This window comes from Numenius arquata, chromosome Z (assembly GCF_964106895.1).
Source record: "Numenius arquata chromosome Z, bNumArq3.hap1.1, whole genome shotgun sequence".
In the NCBI taxonomy this organism is placed as follows: Eukaryota; Metazoa; Chordata; class Aves; order Charadriiformes; family Scolopacidae; genus Numenius; species Numenius arquata.
Window position 1 is genome coordinate 45,636,044 of NC_133616.1, and position 27,972 is coordinate 45,664,015.

Consider the following 27,972-nt stretch of genomic DNA (forward strand, 5'->3'; position numbering starts at 1 on the left):
GCACTTTGCAGAGAACACTGTCCTGTGAATGCTGCAGTATGGAAAAAAACCTGAGAGCAGTTTTATTTTGGAAACATTTTCAACAAGAACTAAGGAGTTCAGGAAACATTGCTGTTTTCCTGAGAACATAGAGTGCGTTCACCATGAATCACTAACTCTCACTTGAGATCATCGTCAGTTTCATAAAAGCAGAATTATAGAACAAAACATTTTACCAACAACTTACCAACCAAGCAACTGGGAACAATTTGCTTATAAAACCAAGTGTAATTTGGGAGAAAAACTAATCTTCAGCCAGATAAACAACAAGATGAGTGAACTGCTTTAAATGACGTAGGTCTCTTGTTAAAGAAGGTGCTCAGAACAAAATTTTCAACTATGTTCAATATTTCATGTTATGTTCTAAAAGGTTAAAATTTCCAAACAAAGGATTATTTTCAAATATATATGAGGCGCAGGATATCCTTCAGTAGATATTTTTCTACCCTTGGTAACCTGCGGTGTAAGATGTTAATTAAAGTCTGACACCTGGATAAAGATCTGATTTGTTGCCTTAATAAATAGATGACATTAAAAATCTAAACTTTCAATGTTAGTTTTTGAAGAAGTTCATTCAGCAGCTTCACAGTCCTTTGGTTTTCTTCTCCATTATGGTTAATTCTGTATGCAGTACGGATAAGAAGACTACAAACTTCTTTGCTGGTATCAGTTGCCTCAGTAATCTGAAGCGAAACAGAGAAAAAGGGAAATAATGCAATTATGTTGATAAGTACTGAGAAGTCTCCATTAATATTTGCAACAAAACCACAGATTTGTTCCTCACCACTGAACACCTGAGATGCTCTAAGTTCAAAAGCAACTTCGCCCAAGGCATCTCTTTTTATACATCTTGGTGGAACTGAGCAACTTTGAGGTTTCTACTGTTCTTTCAAATTTAAGTGAAGCAAATCAAGATGTCAAAACGTTTTAAAAGGAAACACAAATGATCAGACAGTGTAACCACTCAGAAGTTATCTCCGTAGAAAACAACTAAAAGCACATGAAGGTTTTGGGTGGGTTTGGGGACTCAATTCCATTCTGTAAAGCTATCAAAAAGTAAAAATAAATCCCTCCCCCAAAAGATGACAAGTACCAAAGACCCTAAGTTGCAATTTTTGCAGATCAGGAGGGACTTGACTCCATGTTATCTTTGCTGTGTTAATCCCGAAGTTTACTATGCTAACCAAACCCACCACTGCCATGCATCCCACATTGGTTTCATACCATTCTGCCTTTCATATATTATCTTCAGGCCTTTTCAGACCACATGGAGCGCCTACCTACACATTAATAGTTACACATATACAATCAAAATTAATCAGACTGACATACTCTGGCCTATGACAGCTCATAAGCACCCTGCACTGGGGAGTACTCAGAGTTTTAGAAGTTAGTTATATTGCTTTCTATAAAGAAACAAGAAATTGCCTTTGGTCTTCCTGAAGAGTTTGAAAGCAACACACTGGTATATTACAGCATCACTGCTCAACAGCCACACTCCTCAAAAAAGAAATACTAAAACCAGTAGACTGTAAAAGTACATACAACTCCCCTAATTTTATCATACATTCTTATGCCATGAAGAAATTCATTATTTGTGAACTTAAACCTAAAATGATAGAAATATCTTAACCCTTCTTAAACAGAAAAATGTTATGTCTAGTCAGCCAGAAAGAATAACCTCTAAAACAGTTTTTCCATTCCATGTCATGAAATCAGATTTCATATACCCTATACACTGCTGCAGAAAGGAAAAACTTTTGAAGCGCTAAAACCACACACTGAACCAAGACCTGTTGGCACATGAAGCTTGTACTTCTTAGAAGTTTTGTATTTAGAGAGGAATAAATTCCTAATCTCATCCTGCAATAGCACTATTTATCTTGAGAGACATAAACACATTACACTGTTTGCACCAATACCTGAAGGCTCTCATGAAGAATAGCAAGATATTGTGGGACACTTACAACATTTTACTCCTCTTCAGCTTTTTTCACACACTAAGTGATGCTCTCTCAGGTCTTTGTTCTTTTTTTCTCTCAATTATTATATCATTTTCTTCTCTGGCTTTGCTAAAGCACCAAGCTTATGCCTCATCAATGCTAACACTTAGTTACTAGCTGGTTTAAAACAGAGAGAAGACAGTTCTATCATCTCTGCAGCAGCTGGATAATTAAGGGAGTGACCTGTAACTGGGAAAAGCAAAATGTTTGCACATGCTATCTATGACAGGTGTAAATGAACTGTAGGCATTCCTTAACTGCAAGCTACTACTCTATCTCTGCAACTGTATAGTCAGGACAATAACCTTTTCAGAGACATCTTGTCAAGAAGTGTCAATAAGTAAAATATTTTGACTGTAGCTGAAATAGATATGTAGCAGGTTAGGCATGACTAGGGCAATTATGCCTAGTCATGATCTTCTTTAATTCTCTGTTATGCATTTTCTTTATTAAGATGTAGGAACTTAAATCCAAAACAGTAAAAAAAATCCAATATATATTCTACTTAAAAACTGAAAAAAAGGAAGAAACACTCACATGGTAAATAAATTCCTGGGCAATCATATGTCCACCAGAAGAAAACAGCAAAAAGTTGGTAAGAAGGTGTGTTATAAGATGCTGGTTACAACATTGCTCTGTATTTGTTACAGTGTGTACAGCAGCCTCCAGATCTTTGATGGAAAGGACTGTACAGCTGAAGAGCATCATTAGATGATTGTAGACTGCTTGAGCTTCCACCTGCAGAAAACAATTTCAATGATGCAGGATCAGAGAAGAGTAAAGGTCATACCCTATGGTATTTTTCCTTTGGATTTATTCACTAACAGGAAACCAAATCCTTGGCGGAAACTACCCAAACATTAAAAGTGCTTCAATTTAGGCAGCAAGGAGAACAGGGAAGGAAGGGCTGTACGCATTTCTTTTATACCTATTCACACACACAGAGGTGGACAGAATGGATTTTTAAAGTTTCTTTGGTCTTACAAACTAAGCAGGCAGGGCATCAAGCCAGGATTTGACCTTTTTTAATAATAAAAGGAAATGGAGAAACTCCCTCAGCAGAACATGGTCAGATTTTTGCATTGTGGGAAAAAGAACAGAGGCTCCTCAAGGGCTCATTTCAGTATTGCTGCACAAATCAATTAAATCCCCATGCAACCTGACCTCGGCTGATAAAATGTTCTGGTAAGAATGCAGTTTTTTCCTTCTTCCTGTGTTGTTTGTGTAACTTATGGTTTTACCTTTTAAGTTAGCCAATAAAAACTAATTTTTACCAGGAGTAGGAACAGAAGATTTTGGCACCTACACAATGGAAAAAGAACTATAAGCTACTATTGCAAAAAATCCTAACAATAATTCTGTTCACTATATTAAAAATAAACCAAACAAACTGGTAGAAAAAAACACAAATGAGTAAGTGCAGGAACAATGGAAAAATATACCACTGCAGACCCAAAGGAAAAGGACACCCATTTCTAAACAATGTTCATTAGGACAATTTGATTCAGTCATTTACCTGACCTTGCTTTTCTCATCCCTGCCGTATTAACAATGCCACGTAAAATAGTCTGAAAAGTCTGACAATTCTTCAATTATGTCCACAATTACATGTCAGGCAGCAAATGATACCAGAACCTAAAGGAAGGTAACTGGAATTCTTAACGATTCTTTACCCCTCTGCGCATCCTGTTCTTGGTGTGCCAGATACCATGTACCACTGGAGACTAATGGTAGCAGGCTCTGCTCTATGAGCTCATGTGCCCTAGGAGACTGATGCTTAGTGGCAAAGTTCGTATGACCAGCCTCCAAGTTTTGTTCCTCCAATGTTTCAGAGTCTAAACGTATGAAAGGACTCCAACAAATGAATAAATATTGAGGAGCAAAATACTCAGTCCTGCACATATAAGTGAAGTCTAGTGAACAGCAAAGGTGGCCATTTTCTTTTTTAAATAATTTTAACCCTATGCATTCCACTCTTGCTGATATGTAAGCTCCTACCTAAGGTAAATACTGGGAAGACAAAATCCTAAGTCATGAGTGCAAGCCTTTCCACACAAAAATATGCTGCATTAAAAGTCCTCCAGCCTGGCATCTGCCAGAAGTTCCCATTCCATCTTAATCCTCAACTGGTGAAAGGTGTAGGAGTTGGGGAGAAAACCACTCCATTTGAAAGAGCTGAGAGCTAACCTGCCAAGTTAAAAGAAAAAGCAAATATCTAACTAAGGGCAGAAGCTTTGCATGAACTGTGGGAATGCTTCCGAAGTAGCCTGACCTGTGAGAAAAAAAGATGTCTTACTTGAAGTAACTAAAGAAAAGAATCATAATGAACTGAAATATTAAACCTCTGGGAACAGACGAGTAACTGCAGGGACTGTCAGTGGAAGTTTTTTTTCTCACTAAAGTTTGTCACACATTATGAGAGAATAACAAACTGATGGAATAGGGGACACACAGAGATGATTCTATACATGGGACAATGTGATTTCATTCTGTGCTGCTGGAGTTAAAACAATGTTCCATACGTAGATCTGCACTTACAGCTCTTCAGTTTCATTCACTCATGTTTATTGTTCGAGTATCACGTTCTTTCCCAAAACTGCATTCTGAAACCAACCCTGGTTTCCTTACTTTGCTGTAACTCTAACCTAACTCTGCTTAGCCAACATCCCACACCCACTCCTAGACTATAAGAAATTAAAGAGAAAAAAAAACCAAAACAGTGATTGGGTTGTAAGTTTGCATTTGTAGTGCCACGTGGGTGGTGACAGGGGAGGGGAAGAAAATAAAATATTGCAGAACACACTGTTGTACATTGACCATTAGATGTAAAAAAGCATGATGTTTTACTAGTGTGGTGTACTGAGCTACATTTTTGTATCAAACAGAATTAAGGAAAACTAGAGACGGTGCAGCCAGATTTTGAATCTGGGCTTTGTACATCAGATTGCTTGGGCTAGTTCAAACTTGCAAAATAGGTCTAAATTAAAGGCTTTCGTGTATCTGCATGCATACACAGACACACAGGACTCTTAGAATCATAGAATGGTTAGAGCTGGAAGGGACCTTAAAGATCATCTAGCTCCAACCCCCCTGCCATGGGCAGGGACACCTCCCACTAGAACAGGTTGCTCAAAGCCCCATCCAGCTTAGTCTTGAACACTTCCAGGGATGGGGCATCCACAACTTCTCTGGGTAACCTGTTCCAGTGCCTCACCACCCTCACAGGAAAGATTTTCTTCCTAATATCTAATCTAAATCTCCCCTCTTTCAGTTTAAAACCATTACCCCTCATCCTATCACTCCACTCCCTCATAAAGAGTCCCTCCCCATCTCTCCTGTAGGCCCCCTTCAGGTACCGGAAGACCGTTATAAGGTCTCCCCGGAGCCTGCTCTTCTCCAGGCTGAACAATCCCAACTCTCTCAGCCTCTTCATGCAGTACAGTGTCTGAGGTTAGAACACAGCTTTCTTCTGTTAGAAACCTAGCATGTGGGAATATAACATACTTGTTACAATCTCACATATGCCAAAAATCAGTAAAGATATGTAAGAGAAATCAGAATAGAACAGCATGGTTACGATTCAGGACTGTGGCTGGTAATTATATTTACTGCTTCGACTGCTGTTGTGATTTCTCTTGGGTTTCCTTCTCAGGAATTGGGTTTCCTTCTCCTTCTTCTCAACACAGGAATGCTGAATTCTGCCATACAGTGATTTAAAAAAATGCCATTCCTAGAATAGTTTTACTTGTGACTAAAAGCACTCAAGATATCCAAAAGAAAGCGAAGAAGGTGCTAATCTACATAATATACTTTAAAAAGAAGAAAAATGTTTTCTAAATGTCACCAAGAAAACCCACAATAATAATCTTTCAGCTTCTCCACTGCAACACAATTCCCAGGAGACCTTGTAAAGCCAATACCTTCTCCACTGTGGACCTTTCATTTTTCTGGTGTGCACTACTTATTTTATAGCAATATGATATAAGCAGGCTATTGACTGCTAATTGCTAGTTACTATCACTGCATTACTCACCATTGTTTTAGTCCTTTGTTGATTTTCATTCTGAGGACAGTAGTAAAATGCCAGTAGCCACAGCAAAGCATCAGGTTCTACAGGAGCCTTCAGTAATTGCTCGGCTGCAATATCCAGCCATTCTCCAAAACGAGCAACCAAAAACCAGATTTCAAAAAGATCAGCAAGAGAACTGGAAAATAACAAAGATACAACTAAGTATTTCTTGTTATTTAACATTTTTAAATGCTTTAAGTAAACTGCAAAAGGTACTGGCATGAAAATAAAAATAATTAAACTTCTCTTCCACAGATAAATGCCTTACCTGCTAAGCATACAGCCATGTACTACTCTATTATCTGCAGTCACTATCAAATGAGACACATCCAGTGCTACTAAACAGATGAACTTTGTCAGTAGAATAGACAATAGACTATCCATAATGCTAGTTTCTAATAAACTGTGATGAAATATTATGTATTAAAATATACATCATAAAATTAAACCTTATCATTTATACTCTCCAGTTTAAGGATTTTCAAAACTTTTAAGTCCTATCTCAGGTGTTGTATTCTAACGTATTGTTGCCTTCCAGTTTCTCTCTTGTGTTTTCCAGATTATTTTCAAGTTTTTGGTAATTCATGAGGCACATATTTTATGGTAATTCATGAGGAATTACTTTTTCATGGACTAAATGTGAAGTTTTTAAGGATATTCATCTGCCCGCTCTTAAAATTCAGGTCCTCTTTAATGAAAGTTTTGAAGGTATTTACAACTGGATTACTTCAGTCAGAAAAAGAAAGGTGAGAATAGACCACAGCTCATCTCTTCACTTTTTCACATGTGCTCTTCTAAAGTTAAGACTAAAGAAAAGAGAAATAATGGGGAGATGCAAATTCATGGTAGGTGTCTCCAAAGCAAAAAGTCAAACTGAGTGCAGAAGGAAGGACAGACAGAAGGACAGCTGGAAGAAGATTAAGAACCAGGAACAATTATTCCTATTAAGTTTGGCAAAAGTTTGAAGAATTAGAGGTTTTTCTTATGTTTTATTCCTGGGGACTCCAAGAGCTGCTGTACCACCCTTCCCAGGAAACTCTGAAAGATCTTAGAAATTTCAGGAGTTGATGAAGTTGTCTGAGACCATCATATCATCTGGGGAATGATAATTGGAATAAACTGCTTTATCTTTAAGACTTTCTGAAGAAGTGGGAAGCACAGTTTTGTGGATGAAAGTGTGATGTGTGCAGATATTATTCTATGTCTGGAGGACAGTGGTGACTGATATTGTCTACAGGTGTCCCAGAAAGTATCGATCCTGTAAATTATATTTGCCTATATGCCACAGAATCTCAGGGTCTCAAAATCCCATTCCTAGGACACAAATCCACCACATCAGTGTTTTTGGATAAGCATGATCACTGACATCAGACATAAGAGGTTGACATAGAGTCATAGAGAGAAAATAAGAGTACTGAGGAGATTGCTATAAAAATCACCCTTGTTGATATTTCAGAGCTTTTGGAGTGGCAGCAGCATGGCTCAGACTGTGGGGAACTAGAGATGTATGACAAAACCTGAGACTAAAATTCCTTAGCTAAAGGAACATAATCAGCACTGGTAAAGCCTTTGAAGATACTAGCATCTGGAAATGCAACATTAAACACCTTTGAAAAAACAAATGTGATAGTGACCAAGGACAACAGTCCTCCCTTCAGCAAAATAATCTACTTATCTGACCATAATTCAATGCTGTGACAATGTAAGTGGATAGGCTAGCTCTGAAACCCAGTCATCAAAGATGAAATGTAATTAAAAGTTAATTACTGAGAACAGATAACTATACTTATGGTAATATTGACAGTACTTAGGACTGGAAGTGTTCATAGCTCAAAAGGAAATACAGGTCCCTAAACTTTAAGCATTAAACTAATTTTAACAGGTACTTAGCAGAATAGAATTCAATTCTTTCCTGGAGAGCCTAGGCACCACTGCACTTACAACTCAACATAACTCCTGTACCATCACAGTGTCTGGTTTGGAGTCGTGTACCCTCCACTCCTTTCCGCATTGTTGTTTCTGCCTGCTTTGTAGTGGTGCGTATGCCAACTGCTCCACTGTCATTGCCAACTGTGACCCTTCACTTCTTCTGGTACTTTTCCCCGCAAAATGTACATCAGTTGATTTCTGGTTTAAAACGTCACATAATATTTACTGTTCACTGAGATGACTACATATAACAATAAAAAATGGCACAGAAGCAATCTGTTAATCAGAAGCACACAGAAAGCACCTTGCTGTAAGACTTACATTTGATGTAAAGTAAAACCATTGAAAAACAAGCAACATAAACAGAGAGCACTGATTATATGAAGCAAGAGGATATGCTGTATAGTAGTATTTTTGCTCCTCTGTTAATCTTACAAGGTAGAAAGTATGCAAAATGAGGAATAAAGCAATAAAAGAAAACTGAATACAGTTTCCTCACGGATATTAGTATTTGAAACATTAAGCCAGATCCATTTTCTTTGTAATGGAGAGTGGTTTGTTTGGTAGAAAAAATAGTTGTTGCATGAGTTCTAAAGGAAGTAAGAGGATACTCTGGCAAGTACAATACTATTCAAACTAGCGTACTATCAAAGCAAAGGGGGGAAAAGACAATATAAGCCAAGAAACGGCTAGGCAACAAAAGGAGAACAGACATGCTTCTATTATTGTAACACATTATGATTGATGATATTTGTTTTATTTGTTTGTTCTAAGTTTGAGTTACTGTTTCTTTAAGAAGTAGGGTCAGCTACTGGTCACACTCCAAGGGCAGAAAAGTTTGACAGACTCCAGGGATGAACAGGTGAGACAGCACTGAACTGCAGCTCATACAGAAAGTGAGAAGCCGCCAGCAGACAGCCCAGCCTCAGAGGGAACACCAAAAAGCTTTTTTCTGCCACTCAACAGAAATAAAGGCTCCCATGAGTTAACTGAAACCAAGCATGGATGCAAGTATCTGCTTTCCAGGAAACACGGGGGACAACTAGGTATCTTGTTTTGCAAGTCGATCTGCCCAAGGCATTCCATATTTCTATTGAAATATTTCAAGTTTTAAATCAAAATGAAATTGGTTTCCTTGAATTTAAAAGCTGTTCAATACTCTTTGGAAATCTTGGATCTTGGAGCAGATCTAAGCAGACTCATATCCAAACTCTAGATGAGTCAGGTCTCATCATGCACCTGATAAAGAAAGAATTACAGGGCAGCAACAAATAGAGATGTATCTTTTTTCATTCTTTTCATATAGTCCTAGAGCATCTACTACCAAAGCAGAATTCATGCAGACAAACACTATCACTCATTACAGAAACTATTTGGACATAAAAGGCTAAGGGTAACAGGTCAGAAAGATGGCGTGTCAGCTCAAAGAGTAACTGAACAATGATACTGCAGTCTAGCGGTCCTATCTTTATGAAAAAAAAAAAAATAAAAATCAAGAAGTTTGACGTTTGGATGTTTGCACAAGCTTGCAGAAAGCCAATACAATAATCTCCTTCATAAAACAGTACCGCTCACAACAGGTTCTTTCCAATACTAGCTGCTTTTCTGATTGGAAGAGTTGTCTTATTATTAAATCCAGAATAATTTTTTAAAGGTTTTGGGGAAAAAATAGGAGCGTAGGCAAGTAAACATTTCTGTTATAGAGCTAGCCATTTGCTGAAATGAATAGAACAACAAGATTTTGTTTACCCACTGGCTTATTGGTCAGGTGTACTGGTGCTACTAAATTCAGGTTCTTAGTAATTTAAGTCCTATTCTTTAAAACAAAGCTCTATTTAGGTAATAAGAACATGATGAAAATGTTCTTATTCTTATGAAATAGCCACTAAAGACTTCAAATGACATGACTTTTCACAAAGTAACATATGCAAAGGACAAAAAGTTAGAAAATAAAATACTGCTTACCTAATGTTTGTACCTTCTACTAATGCTTTGAGCATATCCGAAATGTGTTTCAAGTGTTGAGAGCAGTGTGTAGTTGGCAGCTCTGAGGAGGGAGGATGAAAATAAAACTCTTAAAAGTCTAGTCTGCCCGACTGGAACAGAATAGTGAAATTAAACATATGAAGCTAGCATTAAAATTTGTGCAACTTGATTCAGCTGTTACAAAGCATTAAAAAATTAATTTTAAAATTTCCCAGTTTTCAACAATACCTAGTACTGTGTTTCTTAGAACAATTCGTTTACAAAGCCATGTGAGGAAGTACAGCTAGGAATATTCAAATGAGGCTGATATACCCTTGTGTAAATGCTACCTCAATATTACTACATAATCAGTGGAGTAATACTCTCAGAGGCTCTTGTACTGAGCTGAAATTATTGCTCATGAAAAATTGTACCATATTGAGCAGTGGTGTCTTGATCTATAGAAATGGAAAACCTGAAAAAAAATAATATGCTTGCCATCTGAAAGATAGCAGAATTCAAGCTTCAGGGACAAACGGCAAGGCTACTTCTTGTAATATACATATGAACCTTTTCATAATGACAATTACTGACATTGTAAGATGAGAATATTTAGGTTTGTTACAATCTCAGGAACTTGTCTTCATTCCTACAAAATTATGTACTCTTTGTTGTTAACTTCTGGTTTAGTTTTCTTTAAAGGTACATCTGTATTATTGTTACATAAGAATTAGATGTTCCTGCAAAGAAATACACTTAAAAAATATTATGAAAATTGCTAACTCAACACAGCCTGTTTAGGAAATAGCAAAATTTTGCCTTCGTTCTTTTTAAAGTTATTTTAGGACATATACAGAATATGCAGGTTGGCTAATGCTGCAAATATTTCATTAATAAACTTACCAAAAGGATGTCTGAGTAAAGCTGTTACAAGAGGCTGGTGATGGTAAGGGAAGTAGGCCTTCAGTGGAAATTTATGCTAAGATACAAAATCATTATTTTAAGAGCTTTCTGGTCAGTTTACAAACAAACCCACCATGGACAATCTTATGTAAGGTAATAATACAGACTGAAGCAAAAGAACACAAAAGTAACTCTACACTTAATTTTAAGATTTTGCATAAAGAAAGAGGGGGGATATTTAGGAAAAGCTTGCTTAGAAAAAGTGATTATTTATGGATTTTTTAAATAAATGCATTAAAAAAGATTCAGAGTATGAAGAAAATTACATCTTAATATTCTTACACTTTTTCCATGTAATCACAGAAGTCTTCACTTTTAATATTCAGAGGTTAAAAGAGACGCTAATTTGTTTAATTTCAGTTACCAGTGTAAACAAGTTCAGAGATCATATTAAACTAGGAACTAGTAACAGCTACAAAATCTGAGGGGGTGAATGGAAACCTAAAATTCTTCAGATCTGATTCAGCACACTGTAGGGTAACGCAGATAACAGACTTGTCCTCTATCTGGGTACATGCAATTTGTATACTGAGAACATTGCTGCTTGTGTAATTGAGACTAGCAGCAGCATTCCTTTCATCTTTTTGTTCTGCAGACATCTACTACAGGCATGTCTAATGTGTAGCATGCATGTGCAAGGGCAATATGAACTCCCTTTAAGGTGGATCATGAGACGGTGGTAATCATTGACACAAATTCTAGCTAGAGGCCAGTAACTATCAGTATAACCCATACTGGGTCCACTCCTGTTTAACATCTTCATTAATGATCTGGATGATGAGGCAGTGTTCCCTCAGCAAGTTTGCTGATAACACAAAACTGAGAGAAGTGGCTAATATGATATGCCAGAGGGTTGTGCTGCCATCCAGAGGGACCTTGACAGGATGGAGAAATGGGCTGACAGGAACATCATGAAGTTCAACAAGGAGAAAGTATGAAGTCCTGCAGCTGGGAAGGAACAATGCCAGGTATCTGTACATGCTGGCAACCAAACAGCTGGAAAACAATTTTGTAGAAATGGACCTGGGGGTCCTGGTGTACACTGAGACAAATGTGAGCCAGCTATGTGCCCTTGCTGCACAGGCAGTGAATGGTATCTTCAGCTGCTTTAGGCAAAGGATTGCCAGCAGGTCAAGGGAGGTGATGCTTCCGCTCTCCTCAGCACCGGTGAGCAGCCATTGCAGCAGCCAAACATGGTGTACTATGTCTGGTTCTTGGCTCCTTAGTATAAAGGAGAGATGAACATACTGGAGAGAGTTGTTCAACAAAGGGCCACAGGATGACTAAGGGACTGGAGCATCTCTCCTATAAGGAAAGACTGAGAGCTTGGAGAAGAGAAGGCTCCGGGGGTTCTTATCAATGTATCTAAATAACTGAAGGGAGGGTGCAAAGAAGATGGAGGTAGGGTATCCTCAGTGGTACCCAGTAACAGGGCTAGAGGCAATGGGCACAAACTGAAACATGAGAGGTTCTATGTGAGTATCAGAAAACTTTTTTTTTTTTTTCTTTTTTTTTTACTGTGAGGATTATCAAGCACTGGCACAGGTTGTCCAGAGAGATTGTAAAGTCTCAGTCCTTTGAGATATTCAAAAGCCAACTGGACATGGTCCTGGGCAACGGGTTCTAGATTGCCCTGTTTGAACTGGGGGGTTGGACAAAATGACCTCCAGAGGTCCCTTCCAACCTCAACCACTCTATAATTCTGTCATTTCAGTCTTCAAGTCTCCATACCAATGGCCTTAGAACTCTTCTATCTCCTGTCTTTAGGAATACAAGACTATTAAGCAAATAGATCATCTCTTGAAACACAGACTGGGAATACAGACTCTATAAAATGTGATAAATTTCTAAATCCAATGAAGACCGTATTTAGTAACTCATTTCTTTTGGGATATACATGCATGCATCTTATAAACAAATGGAATGACACATTCTCTCTCTACTCACTTTTTTGCTTTGTAAGCAACAGTTAATTGAAATTACAGCACACTAATATATAGTATTCTCAAACAGTCTATGTATCACTGGTATGGTAAGACTCTAAAATCTACCCGTCAAGTGGAATTAGGTTAATTAAAAATTAATAATCCCTATACTAAAGTATGTACATAGCTAATTAGTTTGCACCAAAAATCCCCATGAAAAAGCAGTCCTTGACACAGTTAGTAGTAGCCAAGACAACCCACAGCATGAGTTACATATGAAAACAGTATTGTAAAGCAAGTGAAAACCAGTTTTCAGCATACTGTTTAAGCAAAGCAAAAAATAAATACAAAAACAGTATTCTAGGCAGTTCATTCCTTACATAAGCCATCACAAAGTGCAAAACAAGGTACAAAGAGACAGGACAAGTTTGGATGTGGCTGGTTATATTAATCATCATGGTGTATAACAGAAAATCAAAGTTGAACAGTGGCTTAAAATGTTTATCCAGCAATTTAAAACAAAATTCCCAGGTGAAAACCACTGATAATTCTGAAATTCTCAAGGTTAAATAATCCTGGAGGAATTTATCATTTCCATCAAACAAAACCATGAACTTCAAGTTAATAAATTTACAAGTAACATGACCCAAATATCCTTAGGTCAGCTTTCACTACCATCAAAAACTCGAAGGAAATCTGCTTGTATAAAACATGGATCTCAGTACACTCATTCTTAAAGTTCTTATTCAATGACTACACAGTCTTCACCATGACTACACATACTCCAATTATATCTTTTTCTGTCTCCCAAAACATAGCTAAACCCTATAGCACTATTTTTTCACACTCTGAGAAACCTCAGGACCAGGGCAGCTGCCCCTGTGAAAAATCACAGTTTAGCGTAAAGTCAGGTAAATTGCTCTTATGTATTGGTTTCATTCTGTAATTTTATTCACAGGTGAAAATGTTTGAACTGAACTTTGGCATGTATATATAGCTGTAGAGAGATGCTATTATTCAGCTTATTATACTTAGTCACCATTCTTAACAGCAGAACTGTTCTTTTCTTGTGAAATTTCATATCTTCTCACTGAAAAGAAACATTAAGAAATAGATCGTGACTAACCTGCTTGGTTTCATTCTGATGAGACTGAAGGAAGAGCTGTGTAAACACCTGTACTATGGTCAAAACTTCTGGAGTTCCATCAGTTTCCAGCAGTACGTTCCTAAGTATTGAAAAGTTAGATTACGACAGATCAGATAATTGGTCTGCCCATGACACTACTGTTAACTGAAATGAAGAAAAAAAAGGTACATTCTTTGTATGCTGTAGATTCAAGCTGTGTTTGAGCTCATTATGCCAGTGTGGAAACTGATAGAAATATTAACTTTGCAGGCTTTTTAGATTTCATTTTTATTTAAAAAACCCCAATATATGCAACTTCTACAAATAAACTAGGTTTAGTAAGTATATACAATATACATGCAGACACACACAATTTACCCTACCAACAGGGGAAAAAAGTGTAAAATTAAAAAAGAGACTACCACAAGTTTATTAGGCAAATTTGGCATTTGAACATTCTTACTGTGTTCAGAGCAACTATTCCCATACCTACAGTTAAGCATACTTTAGTCTTTGTGGGACTGCATCCCACAGGCATCTCAAATTAGATAGAAAGTACAGTCTAGTACAATATCCCAGGATATGTAACCAGAGGGGAAAAAAACCCCACAACCCCCTCCAAAAAAAAACCAACCTTACTTAAGCTGATCAAATTTAAAGGCTACATATTAAAAAATTACAGAAAAAGACTGAACTTAAATAATACAGCTGCTGTTCAGTTGCTGTGACTCCTTAGTGATCATTAAGCAATGAATCAGAAGCACAAACAAAAGTGAGTGCATACCAAAGGTGTACTTTAGATCAGTAATTGCTACAGATTTTAGTGACCAATGCATTCCAATGTGCTTTCAATGGTGACATTATAAAATCCATTCCAGAGGTTCAGGAAGGTGAACACTTTAACCAGCCTTCCATAGGGCATAATGTAACCTTGAGCAAATGGTGCAGAAAAACATAAGGGCAGCAGAGTGTAATTTTCATTCTCTTATTTGAGAGGCATGTAATAGTAAGGAGAAAAAATGTTAAAAGTAAGCTGCCACTGAGATACAAGTTTTTTATTAGATAGTTTATTCTTTCCATAATGATCTGAAAGAACAGCTAACATCTTACTGTAAAAGAGACATTTCACAAAACTATAGGCACATATAATCACTAATATAAACACAAGAAATGGTACACAGAAACTGAAGACAGTCTAGGTGTGTGGAGTTATGCATAGCCATACTTAGCAACAAAATAAGCTTCTACTTGGGAAATAAAAACCCAAGTTAATATTCCTAAGAATATTATCTATTCCTAAGAATATTATCCTAAGATAAAACAATTTAGTACAATCAACATCAATAAAAGCATGCAAGTAGCAGGAAAGCTTTTCCTGAAAGAGAGACAATGCTTAGATCTATGCTTCTAACAGAATATTAGCCCCCAAAATAAAAGTTTTCTGCCAAGTGCAAAAACATAACACAGTTTCCAAGCAATGAAGTACAAGTTCTTTATCAACAGCTCTCTAAAATCTCACATGTGACTACATCTGGAATAGTATCTTAGTGTCTGCACACCACTTGATAGTTGGAAGGATGTCAGAGAAATACAACAAAAATGAACACAAAGCTGCAGAAACCAAATGGTCTGTAAAAGCCAGCTAACATATACAGCTTCACTTAAAACCAAGAGGACCTACAACATAGTATTTTTAAAACATATTAAGGGTTTAATGTCAACAATGTAGAGGAACAATCATTAGGTAGAAACAATGGAAAGCAAATAAGGGAGCAGAAATGAGGACTGAGAAACAGGAAAACAAGACGAATTTCTAAGACGATTTGGAACAAGTGCAAAGTTTTATTAGGAAATACTCTGCTTGACAAGGTTCTGCATTATCTGAGATACAGCACCGCATCCCTTTCTACTGTCTACCGACAGAAAGGGTGCAAAAAAATTATGCAATCTCATGTCATTTTTAGAAAATATTTTATATACCATGACCCTAAATAAATTTTGTCTCCCTATACCATCACAATATACAGCCTCCAGCCTAGGACATTAGTACAGGTCTGTTGAAGTCACATCAGTTTTCAAGTGCATTTTGCTTTGGGAAAGCAACTGGTCTCAGCTCTTCAGAAAATGCTATCTGTGCTCAGACACTGGACCACCTCAACAGAAACGACTGCTGTAACAATAGCTGCTGGGTGGTTTCACTCTCCCAGTACAGCAGTCTACACTTTCTACAGCAAAGACATGCACACAGACATACAGATGCTCCTAAACACTTGCATCTGGGAGCCCTTTTTTCTTAAGAAGGAAAACACTTGATGAACAATGTCAGTCACTAAACACATTATTGTTGTATCAAAACTGTAATACTGATAACCCTGGCAGTAGATTTACTTAACAAGAATGATAAAATAGTAAGTCAGGTGAAACGAGGAGAAAAAGCCACTGAAAACTGAGCACAAAGTTCTGGAAGCCCCCATGTGGTAAACAATACCTATTGCTCCAAAATAATCTTAATGCATTCAAAATCAAACTCATTATTAACAGGCAGATCAATAGTTTAATGCCATTAAGAGCATATCTGATATCAACCCTGAAGACTTAACATGATGTAAAAGACATCCGACTGCAAAAGTTTTAGCTAAATTCCATCTTCATTGCCGGCACAGGCCAAGCCATTTCAGCATTTCTATTTTACACCTCAAAATCATATTTCAACTACAAATCTCTACTTAAGTAGAAAATAAATTATAATCTTTAAAGACTACAATACAATGTGGTCAACTGTATCAATTATATTACAATGTAACTTTTATGTAAAGTTTACAAGATTTTTAACATTTTTCATTATTTGCAGTATATTACACAGAAGGGGACACTAAGGCATACAGCTAAAGAAAGACATTCTGAAATTATAATACATCCCAGATTATAATACTGCTTCGTCTCATGAAGAAAACCTCAATGTTTAAACTGATCATTTGAAACACTTCCCGCTGTAATTTCAAAACTTACTTGAAAATTTCATTAACAATTCTGAAAATGGCAGGATGGCTTGCTGCTTGTGGCTGTTGATAAGCAAATGAAAGAAAATTAGTCATTAGCAAGAAGCAACTCAACTGCCATTATATAGTTTACAGCTTAACTCATGGATGCTATTACACTGCTATTACTAAACTGTAAATTTCAGATCAACTCTTACTAAACCTTCAGGTTTTCTCAGGATTAGGTTCTTCAAAACAATTATGTCAGAGTCATGGAAGGAGATCACAGCAATACCAAGCAGGCTAAACAGCTGATAAATGCAAATACCTGGGATCCCAAACTGTTTATGACAACGATCACTAAAAATACTAAAGGTGGCAGATAGAAAGAACAGGCTGCTGCATGCAATTGCTGGAGGCAAGAGACAGGGAGCAGATTTACAAAAAGCATTTCTCTCCTTCTCACAGACAATCCCTTTTGGATATGCTTTGAAATTCTTGCTACATTTTCAAAATTAAATTCCAGAAATTGAATTTATTTTATCACCTTTGTCTTTAACACTACACATTTTGGTCCAAGACATTTTTTCACAGTATTATCTTCTGTGAATTTCAGAGTTGCTAGTACAAGCTAAATATCTCAGTGCATCAAAATTATTTTTTTTTAAACTAGTGAAGATTTTTATCATGCTACGACACAAAAGACTGTTTAAAGAAAGTTGTTATGTTAAACATGCACTAGTAATCACACTACTTTCTAATCCCATATTCTAAAATTCTAAGATTTATTAGCCTTTTATAGAGCTATATATAGAGCTAAGAATGAAAAACTACTTACACATTCCCCAAAGTCTATGTGCCTAAGCTAAAAAACAAATTCACATTTTCTGTTTCTGAAGTTAGCACCTGAAAATTTGATAAGAATATAGTTCTTAAACAATCTAGAGTAATGCATGTTTAATAGCATGCATTCGATAAACTTCAGGAGGCATGGAAGGAATAGTGTTTAAAAATTGCATATATTCTAACAGCTTTAAGTGCCTGACACACTATTCCAAAGAAAATATTTATGCATTTGTTTCAAGCTAAAAAGTACCAAATAGAATTGAATTTTTTCCTTTTAAATTGCACACAGGCAGAATGAGAACTTCACTTTATATGATCGCTAAATGATAATCTCAAAAAATAAAGAGACAACCTTTAATACAAACTGTCTAGAAAAGCTTCTTGATTCTCACAGTTGTCTTTGCCATACTGGAAATATTAGGTGGCACCTCATTTTCGTGTTTTACCACACTTTTTCTCTGTCACATGGTTGTAGCTAAGTTGTCCTATTGAACGTATGCCATCTAGTGTTCGAGAGTTTTTGCAGCCGGCAGTTCGGAGGTGTGAAGAACACCATGCAGCTTGGTGCAAAGCTGGTCTCCAAACTTCCACTGCTAGAAGGAGAAAGCTGGCTGGTTGAGACAAAAAGGACACATTCACCTCTTTTTTTTTTTTTTTTTTAAAAGGAAAACTTGGACTAGACTATCTTCAGAGGTGCCTTCCAACTCCAACCATTCTGCAGTTCTATGAAAACAGTGGAAAATGAGAAGTATGTTTTTCAGTCCTGTGGGCCAAATGGTTGAATTCAGCCATTTCTCCACTGTCTTTTCAGATACTCTGCCTGCCTTTGCATACATACCTCTACGATGACCTACCGACCCACTGTTGCTTAAGACAGGTTGAGTGAAAACTAGAAAATGTCCATCATTGCCACACAGATCAAGATCAAATCATAATTCTTTTGAACAAGAGCAAAATAAATATACTGTATGCAACAATTAAAAACCCTCCACCCTTTCCTGCCAGACAGCAGCAACCTACAGTACTCACTAGAAGAAACCACAGTTAATAGCTGCTAGTATTTAAGCTACACTACTGAAAGCAATCAGAATTTAATCACTGGTATTCAAAAGGGAAAACATAAAAAACCACAAACCCCACCACTGTTACCTAATTCCACAAGATTTTGATCAGTGGACTGCATGGAATTAATTTGCAAGCACTCAATGTAAGAATGCTATTATAGCGCAAAAGTCTCCAAGGCAATTTGAAGATGCGCCTGTTAAGTAGCAGAACTAGAGCACAATTCTCCTGTGTCCAGGAGCAATTCTGGAGTTTGGGGGGACTACCAATTTCAGGAGGGATTCTCATAGGGTTTTCATTTTGTGGCCATTATCTCATTTTTTTGAAAATGAAAAGGCATTTTACAGTTTAATAACTGTCTGCAACTATGCAATATTTTTCACAGAAAGCTCAGCAAACCAAACATACTATCTACCAGGATCTTGTTCCATCACTTTTAAAACATGCAGAATACGTATGGCACAACACACACTAAATCGAAAAGAGCCAAATACAGGGAACTGGAGCTGCAAGTGTGGTATCATGATTACCTATTTTAAGAATTTGTGCCTCTTCAGGAAAAAAAACCAAACACATGAAACTACTGGGATGTTTGAAAGAAATAAAATAGAAAAACACACTGTAACATAAAGTATTACATACACAAGTTCTATAGAACTACACTACTTTTGTATCTGTATTATCAGAATGAAGAATCCTAAACAACTAAATTATAATATGAAGCCAGAACTGAATAAAGACATAAGAAAAATACATTTGTATCTACAGGATTCAAGTAAATGGCACAAAGAGGAGTATACTAATAATCATATACTGTGTTTTATTCACATCATAGAATGCTCTGTAACAAGCGCAAGTAAGAGTAAACATAGGGAAACAAATTGTGCCCAAGATCACTCTGCAACAGATTTGAGGTGGTAACACCATAAATACCAGTTCTCTTCATTTCCAGACTCAAATGCAACTAATTGCACACAACATTTCTACAGTTAAACACATCTAGCTTTAAGAAACTACTACACGGCTGTATTTCAAATGTTATCTGTATTTCCAAATTGTATATTTACCTGCATTCCTGAATTTTATATTTACCAATTAAAAATAAGAAGTGTCACAATTTTTTTCTAATACTAAGTGCCAAATATTTTTTTTTTAAACATACACTTATTTTGAAAGCACAAATATCTTTGTACAGAGGTTTAAAAAGCTCCTGAATTCATCAACATTATGAATAACTTAGTGTGCACTATTTAAAAAATTTTACCATAACAGCACAGGTTTTGAAGACAGGCAATACTGAGAGGACTAACTGTAACTTAGCTGGAGTGTATTACAACAAGAAAAAAAAGCTTCTCCTTTTCCCTCTATCCTTGCTCCTTTCTCTCTTGTTAACGCCATTGGCACAGCTCCCAGTGACAGGTGAGTGTGGATCCAGCTAGACTCAAAACTTGGGGATAGGGCACAGCAAGAGGGCAACGCAAGGGCATGGGAACCAGAGCAGTCTCCAGCTTGGTATCCTGTCAGTGAATGCAAGAGTCACCATATCACCCACTAAAACGGTATTTGCTCTGTAATGCTGTAGCAAAAATAACAAGGGAGATCCCACAGCTAGAGCTTGAATTGCCGTGCGCAACATTATTTTGATAGTGAGCTGGGCTGGGGAAAGCTGACAAGCAGGAAAAAACAAATGCAGCAATAACAGATGGTTTATAAAGGAGACGAAAGAAATTTTAAGCGCTCTCAACCTATTGCACTTTTCTAACATAACTTTGAAAGAAATAAAACTACTTTGGAACGCTATCTAAGAACTGAACATAAATTATAATTGACACTGATTCATTTGCACCTCTTTTTACATACACGTGCTTTAAAAATCTAGTGTTTATACACATACCTGTGCATTTCTGGTAAAGCATAAAATTCTAGTATGTGTATTTATTTACATTTTAGTTGTTAATGCACACATAGAAACCTTAAAGTTACTTCAGCAAGGAAGACATAGACTCACCAACCAAATTCTGAAGAAGCTAAAAGATGATTTTTGATGGTCACTGCACTTGTTTTTATTACTTCTGAATAACTATAGAATTTCCAATATTAGTTCCAGTTTAGCCCCAGACCCACGAACTTAATAGCATACAATATATACACCATCACACTACAATTACTCTTGGAATTCAAATAGAAGAGTATTGCTTATCAAGTTTCTTTCATAATAGAAACACAGTGGTTTACAAGTATCTGGGTACTATAGATCTCTATGAAGTTTATATACAGTTTGGTTACTGTATTTTATTTAGATAAATTACTCTGATAATACAGTTATGAAATAGCTTACTGAAATGTCCTTCTTATCATATACTATAACCAAATCAGTAACATATTTCTGCCTATTTGTACTCTAGAAGTTTTCTTCCAAATAGGAAAAAAATATAAATCCAGTTTTGTCTCATGATTCCACTTTTTATTACTATGTCCATAAGGCAAACAGAGGTTACATCCTACAGGTACCATAATCCAACTACCAAAATACGAATATCCATATTCCTAAATAAATATGCAGATGTCTTTCATTTGAATATTTGTCAAATATTCAAATGTCTTTACTGTCTTTCTAACAGTAATCATCCTGTTGGATTCAAAGTGCTGACTGATCTAATGTCACACTAATATCTTTATAGTACCATGTACTAGTTGTACAAAATATGATTCATTTCTGGATTACAATATCTGGATCTAATCTTTTCCTTCTGTACTGCCTCTCTGAAGCTGCTCATCCTATTATTTTTTTTAATTGGTATTCCATCTTCCATTTATGCACCCTCCCTCTTATTAATGCCTACCAATCAGCAATATCCATCTTCCAACAGCTCTCTTCTTCATGCCTCCATTCATTCCACTCCTTGTCCACAGGATGTCCTCTCTAAACCAGCATTCAAAGCCACTGCACTGGCCTTTCCTCTCTGTGGATATCTTATTTTGAAAGCCCAAAGCCTTTGGAGCAGGGGCAAGTAAGGACAACCTAAGAGTGCTAGCACAGCAATGTTCCATTCTTCTCGGGGATCGGGATGTGAAGACAAGGTAAATATGAACATTGTTAATGAACAACAATAAACCAATAATTAAAGATTTACTTCTTTTTATATAACCTAGATATTTATTTTTTTCCCTTAGCCACACGTGGTACCAGATACTGTATTCAATTCAGTGTATCTAATACAGAAAAACTAGGCAGAGGCCTTGTATACAGTCTTGTCTTCTAGAATACCTAGATCCTGAGCTGACATATGAAATGCTGTAGATCCCAAGCATTTACCGGATTTGCAAGTACTAGGATGGATCCCTAAAATAGAAATCTGCAGAATCATTTAAAGAGGAAGAATATTTAAAGATATCATTCTTTTCCTATCTAAGATATGTAGTCTGTAAGCAATTTTATACACTGAAAATAAGACACCATGTGCCATTTTTTAGCTCTATCCATTTAATGAAATATATAATTTAAGTGTATAACATGCTATTTCACACTGTAATTAATAATTAAGTTTACATTTAGTGTGCAAACTCGCCCATTATTTTGGAAAAGGTATTGTGTCACGTTTTCTTATAGGAAAGGTTTTTGGTGCACTGTGTAACACACCATTTGAAAACAAACTAATTACAGTTTACAAAATGTTTTGTGTTAAGAATTTTGTTCAGATTTGCAAACAAAACCAAGTAACTAAGCAATCCATAATAAAATGATCTACAAGGAATTTCAATTGTTTATACTGCTGAACTCCCCAGGGCACAGAGATTGAAGTAAAAACAAATACAAATCCTTCCCGGCCAAAGTTTGTAACTTTTTTAGGACAGAGGCAGGTACTCAGCACCTCCACCAATCAGATTCTCGTCTTGTCGTCCGTTTTTCATCACTAGATGAAACTTTTTTTCTCTTCTACCAATGCAGTGTAAAACCTAAAAATTTAGTCACATTTGTAAGACTCAAAATTTACTTTTGCACTAGCAAGTTGTATGCCACGACAGCCATTTCCCTCAAATACACTGATGTATTTGAAAACTCCCTGAACTTCTGAAGCATGAAAGAGCAGTATCAAAATGTATTGTATGTTGCACCATACCAGTAGTGAATCTTTTATGACACAAGCCACTTCTTCCAGTGAATTCAACTGAATGGAAACCAGCTGGTCTATAAGATGTAATGTAGCTTTTTCGAGACTTGGTAAGTGACGAAGCCAGAGGCTGAAGACAGCTGATTCAGGGAGGGAGATCTTCTTCCTGGTTTAGAGAGAAAAATACTGTTTTCCTGAGAAACTGGAAGGAACAAAAAATGTACTTTTTTTTTGTTTTTTAAAGCACATTGGGGAATAAGAAGATACAAAGATCAACCTGCAGGAAGAGAGAGAAAAACTTGTTTACAGTACTCTGTTCAATATCAAATAATAACTACAAAGAATAACAGAGAGTCACCATCATCTACAAATAAAACCTTACTACATCTTTAAAACCTAAAAATTTGGTTCTGATGGATCCCAGCAAAAAGAAATGGAAGGTTTAAGCCTGAAGTTCCCTTCCTCTCTAGAGAAAGGTCCTGCCCCGCACTTGTGCCCTCTCAAACCCAGACTGCTTCCTGCAGACCAGTCAGCTCAGCAAGTGTCATCAGCTGACAGACAGGCAGGAAAGTCTGGCTAAATCAAAGCATTACCTGTCTTTGCAGAGAAACTAAAAAAAACCAAAAAATAATTTTAAAAAAAGAGGTAGAGGCAGGTAAGTTTTCACACTGGCCTGAGCCTTTTAAAAGACAAATGGTTAAGAAGGTAATTATCTCTTCACCTAAAGCTTTCAGCTATAGCTCAGCTGAAGTATAGTGTTGTATCACTAGGAAATACAAGGCACAGTTTATTTTGAGACAACACCGTAATTTGTGTAGACCAGCACAAATCAAAATATACTAAAGTAACCATCCAAGAAGAAGAGATATCACAGCACAAAATATCCTGGAATATATCTGCAGCTATCATGATAATTGCAAATTTAAAAGTTTTTTTTTAAAAAAATACATAATTAACAAGAAATATGTGCCTTGATCTTAAAGCAAGTTAAGATTAAAAAGACTAAAATTAGGCTGGAGAGTACATGCAAACTAAAGCTACTGATAAAAAAAAAAAAATATCAGTAGAAAGAAAGATTTAACAGCATTTTAGGATTTATTTTCAATATATGTATTTTACCATACATTCGTTTCAATACGAGCCTTCAGAATTCTGATTTCCATTGAAAAGCTGTCTTTTTTCCATGCAAAACTATGTAATAGCTTAATTTAAATGTGTACATCTGCAGAATGTAGAATATCAAAATTGTAAAGCAATGCTCAATTTCAAGATGCTGTTTGATTAAGGATCACTATTAAAGCACATATGTGTATCAGAGTAAATTAAGAATGACAAAAGATCATTTAATTTAATTCTATTAAATTATTAAATTAAATTATTAACATTTAATTTTGCCACAATCCTCTTTGCTGTTGTTTTTGTGGTAGCATGGTAGATAATACAGAGATTACGCCAAGAAAATAAATCTAATAAGCTTCCATAGAGATGGTCCAACTCTGAAATTTAAAAAACATATAGGAAGTAAACTGTACTCATTATCCTTATGTGACTGAACTTGCAGATTGTCCCACTGGAACAATGCTGAGTTCTGTGGAGCGCTGCAAGTCTCAGTATTTAATAATTCTATTTCCTGAAGCAGGCTTCACCCATGTTCAGAAGGAAAATAAGCATTCAGAACACAATGACAGTTAGGGAACAGAGAATTCAATTGTTAAAGGGGGGAATCAAAATAAAAATACAAGCACATTCATGTTAAGATCACATGAGTTTCAGTGGCAAGGCAGGAGTATACCATGCAAAGCACGTGTGAGCCTACATCTGCTCTCACGGAAACCATACGCATTTGTCAAGGACCCTGCAAGAGCCACTTAGTCAAAAGCCATATGAACTGAATTATTTTTGCTCCCTGTGATAAACAAGTAGCTCAAAAGTTAAGCAAAGGGATGTTTATTTCAGTCAGAGAACCTTTTATGATCACCTAAAGGACTCAGACTTACATTATTGAGTTGCAAAAGTATGTCATGATAGCCTGCCTATTGGCTCACTGACATCAGTATAGACCATCTATGCTGAATCTGTGAACTTGCTCTGGAAGTTTTCCAAACTGCGTTACCGCTTGTGGAACACATCCAGTCTGAAGCCACAGAAGATGGACAAATGCGAGATAGTTCTCTCATTTTGGGACACATCTTTCACTACAGAGTTTCACGTTCTTTTTTCACTTGTTTTCCTCACCTTCTAGTAACATGTACAAATTAGTAATTGTACTTTTCTATTAATTATTTATTTTTGCTGGAGCCCTCAATGGAGCAATATAACAGTCTTCATTGGAACATATCAAAAATTACAATGTTGAGTACAAAGGAAGCAATTAAAACTTTGATTAAAAAGCAGACAAATGGATAATTGAGGTAAAGTGTTCATATAGGACTTTTTCTAATATATAAAAAAATTTGTTCATAACACAGCCCCTCAGCTACAACTTGAATAAAACAACTCTAAACCAAGAGTAGGCTGTGCTTTCCCTAACGTCTTTCCTTCCCTGGCATAGCCAATCTTGCTGATGTTCACCTTCACTCAGCTAGTTTTTTTCCATTGGCTGATTTTACCTAAACAGTGATTTTAGTGGCAGCAAAATAAGCAAAGTTGTATTTCCACAAATTGCTTCTATCAGGCTCATTAAAAATAAGCTGCTGAAAAACACGAGAATTTAAAATCTTGAGAAGCAATTTCACTGAAAAAAATAAGATAAATATGGAACCACTTAAACATAAGGATCTATCTTGTGCACAGAAAAATGAAGATGGCTCTCAAAATGTCAAGTTAGGAATGCTGATACATTTATATGAAAGGTAAATAACATTTCAATGATAAGTAATCATATCTTTCACAAAATTCCTAAAATCTATTGAAGAATTTAACCTCCATTTTAGAGAGAAGATGGGAGAAAGTTCCAGTCAATATTTAAAGCTGTTATGCCACACTTTGTACATCAGCAATTTAAAAGTCAGCTTTGGTCTACAATCCAAGTTCTGCTATTCAGCTGCAAGGGAAATATTTACTAGAATGAAGATGAAGTACAGTGCATTCAGCACACAAACCCAGAGAAAAGACATTTAATTGAATTAATAATCTTTATGAAAAGAGTGTAAAAGTCATACAGACCATGATACTTACTTTAAAAAGGCATCATTCACAGCCTCTAGAAACTCTGAACTGAGAATTTCTTTTGGTGCACCTCCTTGGTAAAGAAGGAGAGTTTCCAGCAGTGGAGTTAGATCAGGCAAAGTAATGAGAGGGAGACAGAAAAGGGACACAGCATTCACACGACTGCCTGAAACCCTGAGGAAAAAATAAATACAGTTCATATTTCAGAACAGTCAAAACTTTAACTTCTAAACTGATAAGGTAAAAGAAGATTAAATTAACAGAAGGTTAAATGTAAGAGATACATACCTAACTGCAGAAAAATTACTTATTGGAATGACTGTTGACATGTCATCACTTACTGTCTGAAGAATCTTAAGAAGTCAGATAAAATTTTGGTATTTTAGTGCTCAAGGCAAACTATGATATCAACATAATTCTGAAGTGCAGCCAATTGTGTTTGCTCAGTAATCACACCCTTGCTAACAGGGAACATGTTGTCTTTGCCAGGATCAGCGAAACACAGGTAAGGAAGACTACGGATTCACAGCTCCCATGTAGGTTTGCTAGACCCTCACAAAAGACCACCGCGCTGCTTTTAAGGCCTCCTGTTACTTCCTTGACTTCTCTCAACACAAACTGTTTCTATGAATGGAGCAATATGAATCCTGCTGTCTTTAAATGCTCAGTTGAAAACTTTTTGTCTTACAGATCTATAGTTGAAGGACTGTAGATCTTAATATACTTTCGGATCTTAATATATGAACCAATCGCTTGACCTGCTTACTAAAACTACATACTTGGAAATGACTAGAGGCAGTGGAACCTGGCACATAAACAAAACATGGAACCTTTGGAACAAAAACAAAAAGGAAAATGGCACACAATATAAGAGATGGCATTAGCAAAAGGAAATCACAACTTTCGCAGAGTATTCATAGTTTCTAGCACATGAAACTGCAGATTTTTCTAGATGCAGTTTTGACAGGAAGACAATTATGAAGACCAAGAGCTCCAATATATTGAATTCTAGCAAATTAAAAAGTGGTAAGATTACTTGTAAAAGGCTTCCTTGAGTTGCTGCCAGATTCTCCTGATTGCATTGCTCACTAAAAGGGATGCATTCTTTGCAAGAGCCCAAAACTGTTTTCTTTGGGGAGCCATCAATATAGTCTATGAAGAGCTGAGACAAGAATCAGCCTACAGGCTGCTCTAAGAGCTAACTCTATTGCACTGCATGTATTAAAGCTGCTCCCAAATAGATCTTGCCTACTGGTCACTGGTATATGCTGTCACAGAAGTGCTATGGAGATGAGGTACCATTATGGTTTCCACAATGAGAGAAATAAAACACGATACATTTTCAAAGACTCGAATTTCTGAGTAAGTGCCTAACCAAATATGTGTTTAAGGTTTCTTAAACTGAAATACTTTGAGACACAGTTTTACTATGAGAAGTGTTTCTCTAGAAATGGTAATTATTGGGCTGATATTTATTGTGCAGTAGTGTTTTCCGGGATACACAAAGTTCACAGATCTGAGACTCTTTAAATTAGTCCCCTTTACAAAATTCTGTTTCTAATTTTTTATCCAGGATTAGCAAATTTTAGCAGTTTACTCCACTTTTAACTTTGAAACAAAAACCCTGCAAAGGAAATTTTCTTCTTCTTCTACATAATCTTCAAAATACGTTCCTGAAGAATACCTCACAGTGCATTCCACTGTGTACAATGAATTTGCACAGACATTCTCATCTGTGTTGCTGTAAGCACCACTGAATTGAGAAATGAGATACCTGCAAACTACAT

At 36.3% G+C, this 27,972-nt stretch overlaps 1 protein-coding gene across 1 annotated transcript in view; it reads right to left on the reverse strand.

Moving 5' to 3' along the window:
• Positions 1-578: 578 nt before the first annotated feature.
• FANCC (FA complementation group C) overlaps positions 579-27,972 on the reverse strand; it is a 65,899-nt gene continuing 38,505 nt past the window's right edge. Inside the window, exons 6-14 of the mRNA XM_074166466.1 lie at positions 26,195-26,359; positions 23,027-23,183; positions 17,029-17,081; positions 14,020-14,119; positions 10,909-10,984; positions 10,006-10,087; positions 6,076-6,247; positions 2,580-2,780; positions 579-722 (exon numbers count right to left, since the gene is read on the reverse strand). Coding sequence (XP_074022567.1) covers positions 579-722; positions 2,580-2,780; positions 6,076-6,247; positions 10,006-10,087; positions 10,909-10,984; positions 14,020-14,119; positions 17,029-17,081; positions 23,027-23,183; positions 26,195-26,359 — 1,150 coding nt within the window. The remainder of the gene's footprint in view (positions 723-2,579; positions 2,781-6,075; positions 6,248-10,005; positions 10,088-10,908; positions 10,985-14,019; positions 14,120-17,028; positions 17,082-23,026; positions 23,184-26,194; positions 26,360-27,972) is intronic.